Source organism: Schistocerca cancellata, chromosome 5 (assembly GCF_023864275.1).
Source record: "Schistocerca cancellata isolate TAMUIC-IGC-003103 chromosome 5, iqSchCanc2.1, whole genome shotgun sequence".
NCBI lineage: Eukaryota > Metazoa > Arthropoda > Insecta > Orthoptera > Acrididae > Schistocerca > Schistocerca cancellata.
In genome coordinates, this window is record NC_064630.1 from 383,693,175 (window position 1) to 383,705,284 (window position 12,110).

At 39.8% G+C, this 12,110-nt stretch overlaps 1 protein-coding gene across 7 annotated transcripts in view; it reads right to left on the reverse strand.

Moving 5' to 3' along the window:
• LOC126188968 (CCR4-NOT transcription complex subunit 1) overlaps positions 1 to 12,110 on the reverse strand; it is a 130,015-nt gene that overhangs the window by 90,037 nt on the left and 27,868 nt on the right. For all 7 annotated transcript variants that reach the window (XM_049930737.1, XM_049930738.1, XM_049930733.1 and 4 more), the window contains exons 5-11: positions 9,234 to 9,391; positions 4,138 to 4,449; positions 3,841 to 4,026; positions 3,233 to 3,601; positions 2,864 to 2,974; positions 2,625 to 2,783; positions 2,330 to 2,442 (exon numbers count right to left, since the gene is read on the reverse strand). In XM_049930737.1, the coding sequence (XP_049786694.1) occupies positions 2,330 to 2,442; positions 2,625 to 2,783; positions 2,864 to 2,974; positions 3,233 to 3,601; positions 3,841 to 4,026; positions 4,138 to 4,449; positions 9,234 to 9,391 (1,408 nt within the window). The remainder of the gene's footprint in view (positions 1 to 2,329; positions 2,443 to 2,624; positions 2,784 to 2,863; positions 2,975 to 3,232; positions 3,602 to 3,840; positions 4,027 to 4,137; positions 4,450 to 9,233; positions 9,392 to 12,110) is intronic.

Genomic DNA, 12,110 nt, shown 5'->3' on the forward strand with positions numbered 1-12,110 from the left:
CTACAAGAATTTTTATTAGATTTATTATTCCAATAATTGTTATAATCCTTCCAAACGAAATATAATAACCATTATCATCAAAAGAAAATCTAATTAACATTTAAAATAATAGGGTATCTAATCCTTATTTAAACTATATAAATTTTAGAAATGTTAACGGAGTTTAACCGCTAATATAAAAAGTTAGCAGCTTTCATATTGGCTTTACATTTCCTTAATTGGAACTTTATAGTTCAATTATATTATGAAATATCAGTTAAATTAAATAAATTAAATTACTATCAAATCCACCTTCATTATAGTATTTCACCATCAAATCCGTTATAAACAAAAATCTATTGTAACCCACCTCCTCTTAACTATAAGCTGCACTGACATTGGAACTATGTCATGACATCTACACTCCTGGAAATTGAAATAAGAACACCGTGAATTCATTGTCCCAGGAAGGGGAAACTTTATTGACACATTCCTGGGGTCAGATACATCACATGATCACACTGACAGAACCACAGGCACATAGACACAGGCAACAGAGCATGCACAATGTCGGCACTAGTACAGTGTATATCCACCTTTCGCAGCAATGCAGGCTGCTAATCTCCCATGGAGACGATCGTAGAGATGCTGGATGTAGTCCTGTGGAACGGCTTGCCATGCCATTTCCACCTGGCGCCTCAGTTGGACCAGCGTTCGTGCTGGACGTGCAGACCGCATGAGACGACGCTTCATCCAGTCCCAAACATGCTCAATGGGGGACAGATCCGGAGATCTTGCTGGCCAGGGTAGTTGACTTACACCTTCTAGAGCACGTTGGGTGGCATGGGATACATGCGGACGTGCATTGTCCTGTTGGAACAGCAAGTTCCCTTGCCGGTCTAGGAATGGTAGAACGATGGGTTCAATGACGGTTTGGATGTACCGTGCACTATTCAGTGTCCCCTCGACGATCACCAGTGGTGTACGGCTAGTGTAGGAGATCGCTCCCCACACCATGATGCCGGGTGTTGGCCCTGTGTGCCTCTGTCGTATGCAGTCCTGATTGTGGCGCTCACCTGTACGGCGCCAAACACGCATACGACCATCATTGGCACCAATGCAGAAGCGACTCTCATCGCTGAAGACGACACGTCTCCATTCGTCCCTCCATTCACGCCTGTCGCGACACCACTGGAGGCGGGCTGCACGATGTTGGGGCGTGAGCGGGAGACGGCCTAACGGTGTGCGGGACCGTAGCCCAGCTTCATGGAGACGGTTGCGAATGGTCCTCGCCGATACCCCAGGAGCAACAGTGTCTCTAATTTGCTGGGAAGTGGCGGTGCGGTCCCCTACGGCACTGCGTAGGATCCTACGCTCTTGGCGTGCATCCGTGCGTCGCTGCGGTCCGGTCCCAGGTCGACGGGCACGTGCAACTTCCGCCGACCACTGGTGACAACATCGATGTACTGTGGAGACCTCACACCCCACGTGTTGAGCAATTCGGCGGTACGTCCACCCTGCCTCCCGCATGCCCACTATACGCCCTCGCTCAAAGTCCGTCAACTGCACATACGGTTCACGTCCACGCTGTCGCGGCATGCTACCAGTGTTACAGACTGCGATGGAGCTCCGTATGCCACGGCAAACTGGCTGACACTGACGGCGGCGGTGCACAAATGCTGCGCAGCTAGCGCCATTCGACGGCCAACACCGCGGTTCCTGGTGTGTCCACTGTGCCGTGTGTGTGATCATTGCTTGTACAGCCCTCTCGCAGTGTCCGGAGTAAGTATGGTGGGTCTGACACACCGGTGTCAATGTGTTCTTTTTTCCATTTCCAGGAGTGTATTATGAAGCTGCACTTTGACAGATGCTCTAACTACTGAAATATGTCACTCTTTGTATGTCTTGCAGTTTCCATACAGTCCTCCTCTGTACCCCTGATGGTACTTACGAATAACTGTTTTCGATGAACTTGAAGCGGGTTTGTAACAATGATTTCCTTCATACAACTAAGGAAATGATAAAGTTATAATCCTCAAGTTAATTTTGATTTACAAAATTAATTCACTGGTACACTTCCAAGACAGCTCACTGTCATTATCAGCAAAAGTTACTATTTACATTCATTACAGACTATAACAGACAATTCACTGCTATGTTGGACAAGTTATTTTTTCTCTTCTACTTTTATACTGTAATATTATGAATGCTTTACGAATTTATAAATTTTGAGTCATGCACATCCAAAAAATTTCAATGTATCTTATTCACTGCAATATATTTCCTCATGTCACAATTAATTTGTCAGCTCAAGTACACTACTACTATTTGTTTTTCTCCAAAAACATACCCTGCACAGACTTGTAGACATGCCAACATTGTTGTCAATGTCTCATGAGGCAGTTGTGCCGACTTGGGTTGACTTTCACCATCCTTGTTACCCATGATCTGTGGACACCGGCGCTGCAAAAATTAAAAAAGGTGAAATATGGAACGATACGAAATACATAAAATAACTAATGAGGAAAGAAAATTAGTCCACATCACTATAATGTCAAAGAAAAATCAGAACTGAAATATGTTACTCTCAATCATTAGCAAGAACCAAAAGTATTTACAGTAAAGGGTTTTAGGAAACAACTCACTTGCAGAAATTTCACACAAGCAGATATGAAAGGTTCGCCATGTTCTCGTATTTTATCTGTTAGCCATTTTTCTAGTTTCAAATATTCCCTTCTTGATGCTAGGCATGCCAAGTCTATTACAAATGGGAATGATGAAGCATTGAGCAGCATTGAAAGTGCCTGTGAAAACATGGTTAACATTAAATAAAGCTGATTTAGAGAGTGTAATAATTCTGATAATTTCAGGTTTTACTCCTTACCTTAAGGTCTTGGGCAACATCAAGAATTCGCGAAAGCCTGCTTTGGTCATTTTCTCCTCTGAGATACCATTCAGCCATTGCATGCATAATAATAGGCCTGATCGAAACATTCTAAACAAAAAAGGAAAGCATATGAATTAGTGCAGTAATTACTAACATTAAGAAACATACAAGATTAAAATTTTATTTCAAGGATAGCTCCCAAAGCTTCATTTCTGTAATGTTGGATACAGATGTTTCCAGCATAGTTCCAGGACAGTCCATTGCCTTATTGCACACTTGTACAGTTTGATTGTTCATTCTTCTTATATTTTAATATTTAATACAGATATGTTTTATAAGTTAGAGATGCAAAACATTTTTGCTCACCTGTGAATGCCATGCCTGATGAAGTATGATAACCGAATTTGGATGATTCCCTAAAAATATTGGAATGAGACTTGTCAAGAGTTCTTGTCTCAAAACAGTAACTGGTGCACTGAACTGCAGTAATGACAGCATCAACACATCTGGGCAATGTTGAACAGGAATTTTAAACAGCTCCTGAACTTGAGCATACAATCCTCTCTCAGCTAAATAAAGCAAAACATCTACCAAGTCCATTGATCTCCAAGTAGCAATGTCTTTGTTGTCACTGTCAGGAGGAGCTTTCAGGAGATCCACTGGCACTGAGTGGTAATGATAATCAGCAAAACAGAAAAGATCTGGATTCTTCAGTATTTGCTGAATCAGTGAAAACTGCAACAGGAATGTCTGTGTAACATACTATTCTCCAAACGAAAAAAAAAAAATATACATGAAAGGCCATATCTTTTGTACACAAGTATGGCTCAGTGAATTAAAGAAACAATTTTAATTATTATTAGTTCAGAGTTTGTGACTGTTTTGACTACCAAGTTACAGTGGTCTATTTGCTTATTGGAATAAAATTTGTTGTACACATCTTTCAAAGAAAATGACAAAATTAATTAAAATACCTGCCCATCCACATTTTTCCAGTGTCGGTATATCAGATCAACAGGAAAGACATCTGGATGATAACCTTGGTTTTGAAGTCCCAGTCTAAGAGCAGTCATTAACAAATTCAACCCTTGTCGTTCCTTGACCATAAATTCACTGTGATCCAATTCCATTATAACATCATTCCACTGTAAGTTAGGGACCTAAACAACAATAGAAATCCAATTTAATATACAATATCTATCTGCATTATCCACTCATTTCCATGCAACTACAACATACATTTTTGTGCCAGTCATTAAAGAATTACTCACAAGTTCTTTCAGAGCTTGTGCAAAAATTTCAACGTTCCATGTGTTTGGATGACTGCTGTCAGAAGATCCTTTCTCTTTTGAACCAGAGTCATTGCTGTTTCCCCAGTAATTGGCTGGATTCTGTAAATTCTGTAAGCCCACTTGTTCATCAAGACCAGTATGAGTCCGCACCATCATGCTGAGAACACGTGCTGTCATTGCTGGAGTCATTTCCCTTGCACCCAAACTGATAAGATTGTTCCGACATTCTTCAACAGAAGAACAGAATCCATAACCCATCTCCATTATTAAATCAGCTAAAGAACCGTCCATCTGAAAAAAGATAAAGGTGGAAATTACAATGATCATGTAACAGTAGTACGTGCGCAGTTGAATCAGTCACTTATGCATCATAAAATCTACAAGATTTAAGAGTTCACACCTAGGACTTTACTCTGAAATTTAATGTGATGTCTCCAGCAAAGCTAGGTGTGGGAATGTTTTCCCGATTCCATATTATTGTAAGTACACACAAATTTAAGTCTGGACAACTTATTAAGTGCATACTAAGGCTGTACGGCACAGTTCCAGTGGACTAAAGACTGACTCGGCATATAGTCATGAAGATACACTGGAAACAGTGCACAAAACTTTGTGAAAACCCTGACAAATGTCTATCCCTAAAGTAACACCTTACATTTGTCAATTTCAACTAAATAATGAAACAAACAGAAAATAATTATCCCCCCTCCCCCCCCCCCCAAAAAAAAAAAAAAAAAAAAAAAAAAAAAAAAAAAAAAAAAAAAAACACGACAGCTGAATTAACAAATAAACTCAAATTCTACTTCAAAATATTTTTTGAAACAAGGGCTTTAATGCTATATCAACCCTAGTACACTGCTGATATAGCAAAAAAGCTCTTCCAATACATAGTTTTGTTTCAAACATCTCTTTCAGCATAAGTATTGTATTACCAGTACATTGAATAAACAAAATTGCTGGTAGTAACACATAGATACATCAACATAGTGTAACAGGGAATGACTAACGCTGTTCACAATGGCCAATAAGATAAAGCTGTGTATATAACCTTACAGATATAACAATAGGTGCACAAAATCTATGCAGTTACATTGAAAATGAACAGTTTACACAGATAACAGTTCATGTTCAAGCAGTTTGGATAACAGTCTTCATTTTTCTGTTTTAAGGATACTGCTGTCTATGGAGTATCATTTTGTAATTAGCTGTTCTTATAAACCCATACAGGTATTATGAACATTCACTACCACAGATAACTTCCAAAAAAAAAGCTTTGTCACTTAAAGACATCTTCAGCAAGTTACTGAAACTTCCCTCTACAGATATGGAGATTCACATTAATAAAAATTCCGTTGCCTACACTCATGAGGATGAGAAGCGGAGGAGGAGGAGGAGGAGGAGGAGGAGGACGAAGAAGAAGAAGAATTAAGTATGTTTGGAAAATTATACGGTGAAGAGGAGAAATAAAAAACAAACCCCTGACGAATGAGACTCAATTCATCGATCCAGCGATTACGGGACTTGAACGCTAACCACTCGGCTGCCGCCGCTTCATGGTAAAAATGGTCACACACAGGTATAAATTTGTCGACTGAAATTATCTTACGATATTCTCAATAATGCTTGGGAAGTACGCGCTACTGCTTACACATTTTGTTGTCCTCATGGAGTACTACGAGTGTGCGAAGTTTGGGGTAAATCCACATTCCAAATGTCGTGGCCTCCCCTTGTAAGTGAAAGGCTATCAAACAGCATCCTACAGAAATTCAAATTAACACCCTGTGCTATCCATTTCAATTACAGTTGTGTACTTACAAGTATAATATTGTATTAAGTCCCTGAACTAGTAACATTACAAAATAGCAAGATTATTCTTATTTGAAACTATGTCTAGGCCCAATAACTCTAAATGCTGTTTATACAAACATCACTTACAGTCCAAAATGTGTGTGTACATTATGCCCAAGGTTTCAAGCAAATAAAATTATGTACAAATACAGTTTCTAAACCATGCTGTTTTGTGCGCTATAAATTTTCAGAAATGCTGTCATTAATAAGATTACATTTGTACTAGAGTAATTCAGAGAGAGAGAGAGAGAGAGAGAGAGAGAGAGTGTGTGTGTGTGTGTGTGTGTGTGTGTGTGTGTGTGTAACACAAATGTTATAACGGTATTTTTCGTTGTTAATATCTGTGATTCAATGCCTCCTCCATGTGGTGTATAGCTATCTAGCCTTTTTCATATTACTACTACTACTACTACTACTACTACATACATTTACAATTTTTCAAGTCAATGAGAGGCTGCACTTTTGACAACTTCTTTTGGCAATCAATGACTCATCCTGCAGCCGCTTTCTTTATTTGGTGCAATGAATGATGGAATAAAATTTACCATTAAAAAATCAGCCCCTAACCCCATAACATCAAGAAAAAGGGCCTCGTATTGCACAAAATAATTGTGTGGCTGCCCCTAAAATCTGAAGATCAAGTATGTCAAGATAGTTTGCGAATAGGATACTGCTTCACTTTACTCAAGCACAAAAAAATTTAGTGTTCCAAATTCTTTTGACAATATTATGAAAATCATAGTGGAGATGCTGAGTCACAGAAATCCACAATAAAATGACTGCCATACATTTACACTTTTGGCCATGGCCTCCTCCTGAAGTGGGTAACTCTCTCTCTCTCTCTCTCTCTCTCTCTCTCTCTCTCTCTCACACACACACACACACACACACACACGCACACACGCACCCGCACGCACGCACCCGCGCGAGAGAGAGACCACTCGAGTTTTGCGTGCTTCAGGAGAAGCACTTCTGATCGAAAGTTCACTAGTTAAGCTGTCATTTTGTTGTGCCTGTCTGTGATGCAATACCTCCACTACAAGGTGAGCAGCAATCTATCATATTCTTAATTTTGTCACTACTTCATCCCAGAAGTTCAGTTTGCAAGTTTATTTCACTTTTGATGCTTTTAGTGTTTTCCTTCAAATAATGTTCAATGTGATTAGTAGTGCCAGCCCAACATGTATAGTAGAAAGGAAAGTGTGCAACAAGCTAGGCCCACGAATTTGTGTGTTTTGTGAAGATCATTTGGACAAAGAAAAGGAAACAGTTCTGAAAGTAAGCAAGAACATTGTTGTATTGACAGGGAAAGAACAGTACAGTATAGACTGTGGTGAGAGTGGCTTAACAAGGTAGCGCACACCAGGAAAGAAGTAGGCGAGGGAGAAGCAACCAACAAGCTTTGGTTCATTTTCAGAAAGACACTAATCATCGAATAGAATACATAGTTAAATTAAGAGAAGAGAACATGCCACTATCTGAATTATTTGTGTTGCTTCAGTATCTTTTTGAAAGAAGCAATGTTTCATTGTCCACAATGTTCAAAGATGAAGGATTACAGACGTTCAGTGTTTAACAGATGCCAAATATCAATGGAAAGGACAAATGCTGTTGCATGGTGGTGCAGATTTCTGCACAGGATCATGGGTGTGAGATTTTTCAGTATAACGTGGCTAAATCAAACCTGGATGAATGCCAACCACTCATTATATAATGCCTGAAGTGATGGAATGTCCAAGGGGACCATGGCAGTGCCTTTTTGAAAAGGAAGGTGAATTATTGTTCTCTACGCAGGTGTACCAGACAGTTGTGTGCCAAACTGCCTGTTCACATTTCATTTGAAAAGTTAGATAATTACGGCGAAGAGATGTACAATGTAGTTTTTGAAAAAATGTTTTAAGTATTGCAAAGAACAAAGATGATTTGACTTACCGAACGAAAGCGCTGGCACGTCGATAGACACACAAACAAACACAAACACACACACAAAATTCAAGCTTTTGCAACAAACGGTTGCTTTGTCAGGAAAGAGGGAAGGAGAGGGAAAGACGAAAGGATGTGGGTTTTAAGGGAGAGGGTAAGGAGTCATTCCAATCTCGGGAGTGGAAAGACTTACCTTAAGGGGAAAAAAGGACAGGTATACACACACACACACACACACACACACACACACACACACACACACACACACACACGTATATACACAGACACAAGCAGACATTTGTAAAGGCAAAGAGTTTGGGCCAACGTGGAATGTTTCCTTCTATTATATTCATATCATTGTTTTAAGTATTGTTTATGACAAATCTGACATTGTGAACAAATGCAACTATCTTCAAAGAGGCAGCCAAATGTGAACAGTTTGTGGAAGAATGCACCAAAAATTTAATTATACATTTGGGAAGGAGCTGTGATAGTTCGAGCAGTTCAGAAGAAGAACACTCTAAATCAAATTCTGACAGTGATGTGAGGGGTGTTTATCAATCAGCGTAAGTGCAGACAGACACAGAAATTTATGAAGGGAGCCTGTTATCAACCTATCATCATATTGTGGTAAATCGTTAATATACTGATAAATTATTCTGCCACTCTTTGTAGATCAGATTAATGATACCAATATGTAACTACATACAAATACTGTGAAAATTCAAATGTTTGCAAAAATAGTTTTTATTCCTATTGTGAAATATAACAGGTACCTTAACGATACTTCAGAATGTTGGATACTAAATAGTTCTTTTCAATTTTTTGAGTTTATACATTACAAGTGGCGACTGTGAATAAATTCACTTGCACAAATATGGCCTGAATGTTGTTGAAGTTTTTGTTTCTGCCTCTAGTGCATGTGAGTAGGAGCAGAGAGGCAAGTAGTGCTGTAAACCATGTTTGGCAACACTGCAATCTGTCCGCCTGAACTGTCAATACAAACTGCTCGTTTCACAGACATTAACGGTTTTGTTTTCATTTTCTTTAATGATTATGCATACTAACTGAAAAAGAAACTTTAAAATTTGTATTTGTATATTATCATGCAAATTTAGTTTATTTCCATGTAATGTTGATTACACTTGGGTTAAAAACTTTTTTCAGTAATATCTATGACAGGCTATAGCAGTACGTACTTATCATTAATTTCACATCTAAAACCCAATATTTTAAACAATACAGCACAAGGTGATGGAATATTTGTGACAAAAGACAAATAATACATAAAGTATCATAATTACCATGGTTGTAATTGAAAGATTCTCCTGGTTTCCTTTATCCATAGGAAAAGTAGCCTTTACAGGATATAACAGTGGTGCTAAGATGACTGGCACCGATTCTTCAGTAAACTCTTTTCTTAAAGCCTGAAGAAAAGCTTCCCTTGTTTCAGTGCTTATTCCTAGAAGACAGAGTTGCAGAAGTCTTCAATTAATGGTCAATCTCAATATCATGTCAAATCACATTAAGAAAAATCGACATTGTGATCACTTAACAAGAATATAAGCTACTTACAAACTGTCAGATCACATCCCATGCCATCCTTTTACACAGATCCCAAGGAGATTTTTCCGATTTAAGCTTGCAAAAGAGCAAAAACTGACACAGGACACTACTTAACCTAACTGAAACTGGATTTAATGCCAGGAAAAATTAGCAGAAAGTTGTAATTAATCCCAAAATTTATTACTAGTAGAAGATGAACTAGACTAGCACAAACACAAAATTTGAAGTAACTCAAGTTTTGCTGATGGCCCAAAAGCAAATTATTTTATTCAATAGAGAGGAAGAAATATCACTAGCAGTTCGGAGATTGTGGAAAGCAGCAAAATCCTGACAAACACAGAAAACACAGAATAGTAATAAATCTGAAAATACAAATCACACATCCAGGAAATTGGAGAAGTTGTAAAACCATTTACCCTGAAAGAAAGACATTATGAGAATAGTCAACTTCCAGAAAAAAAACAGGAAATTACATTTAAAAAATTTAAAATGAGGCCATGTGGATATCACAACCAAAAAACCATGCTTTAAGAGAAAAAGAACAAAAGGCTCTTCACCACCAAGAAAATTGCAGAGAATTTATAGATATTTCAAAAAATGTCTAAAACTGCACTGAGGCAGAATTTATGTTAATTACCCTAGACAAATTTCCATTCCTCCTGTCACATACAAAATACTGTCTCAACATCTCCTGGATCAAATACAACAACATGAATCCAAAATTGGCAGATACCACGCAGGTTTCAGACCAAATAGATCTTTCTCAAAACAATCTTTCATCCTAAAACTAATTTTCAGATATCAAAAAATGTGGAATAAGAAAGCAGTTAGTACTTATCTGCATCTTAAAAAAAGATGACTCAGTGGACACTATATTTCTCTTTCAAATTAGAAAAAGAATAAATTCTTGATCTTTAAACTGTTACAATCATTAGGAAATGATGTACGGTATAAAACCCAAGGTAAAACTCATGGAGAAATTTTTTAAATCTTTGCAAACAATCCAGGGCATAGGATAAGTAAGACTGGCACAAACTAAAACTAGAACTTAAAATTGACCAACAAATCAAATTAGGAAAAAGCAATATTAGAACAGAGTGCCATGGCGGGACCAAAATATGCCAAAGAATGGACACGCATATTTACAGGAAATAAGAAATTCAGAACTATACAGAATTTTTCATATAAAGGAAAAAAAGGTTTTTATGGTGATATTAAAAGAAGTTGCACAACAATAGAAACTAGACAGAAAAGAATTTAATAGAAAATCTGCAACTTTCTATTCTCAAGAATGACAAGTCATATGGACACAAGGAAAGGCTAAAAGCAAATCCTGAAATGCCCTTTTTGAACATGTGAAAATAATAATAATAATAATAATAATATAAATAATAATGTAGCCATAGTTGTTGCTGCAGCAGCACTAGTAGTGATAATTACTATCTGCTGAAGTTATTGTACATATCAGGCATTGTAGAAACTTCAATTTTGCAAGTCATATATTCAAATAAAGGAGAAGGTTGATGCAGTGTTAAGTCATGAAAAAACAAATTACAAAAAATGCATTCAAGCAAGCCCTAGGTACACCATGAATCACGTTTTGGGACAATTATTTAATATCTAAACTAAAAAGCAAGCATTAAAAATTTACCTATTTCTCAAAATTGCCTAAGAGGAAAGATGTATTATACATAAATGAGATGGAAATGTTTGGGAAAAAAGATTCAGTAATGAAAACACATTTCACCAATACCAATGTCTCTATAAGCAGAATTAATTATGACAACATCATGGAAGGTTCTTGGCTGGGAACAGAGATGGCACTGATATCATTAAACTTTTGATAGCAATCTGGGGAGAGGGAGGGGGGGAGCGGGAGGGGGGGCAGTGGGAGGGGGGAGCAGTGGGAGCGGGAGTTTGGGGGGGGAGCGGGAGTTTGGGGGGGGAGCGGGAGTTTGGGGGGGGAGCGGGAGTTTGGGGGGGGGAGCGGGAGTTTGGGGGGGGAGCGGGAGTTTGGGGGGGGGAGCGGGAGTTTGGGGGGGGGAGCGGGAGTTTGGGGGGGGGGAGCGGGAGTTTGGGGGGGGAGCGGGAGTTTGGGGGGGGAGCGGGAGTTTGGGGGGGGAGCGGGAGTTTGGGGGGGGAGCGGGAGTTGGGGGGGGGAGCGGGAGTTTGGGGGGGGAGCGGGAGTTGGGGGGGGGAGCGGGAGTTGGGGGGGGAGCGGGAGTTGGGGGGGAGCGGGAGTTGGGGGGGGAGCGGGAGTTGGGGGGGGGGAGCGGGAGTTGGGGGGGGAGCGGGAGTTGGGGGGGGAGCGGGAGTTGGGGGGGGAGCGGGAGTTGGGGGGGAGGGGCGGGAGTTGGGGGGGGAGCGGGAGTTGGGGGGGAGCGGGAGTTGGGGGGGGAGCGGGAGTTGGGGGGGAGCGGGAGGGGGGAGGGGGAGGGGGAGGGGGGGTGCATTAACAGAGGGTGAAAGACAAGAATGGGGAGTACATAGTCGGGCAGAGAGGGTGGAAACTGTTGGGGTAGAGGGTGTAAGGACAGTGTGTTATCATAAGCTGAGGCCAGGATAATTACGAGTGCAGAGCATGTGCTGCAAGTATAACTCCCATATGCGCAGTT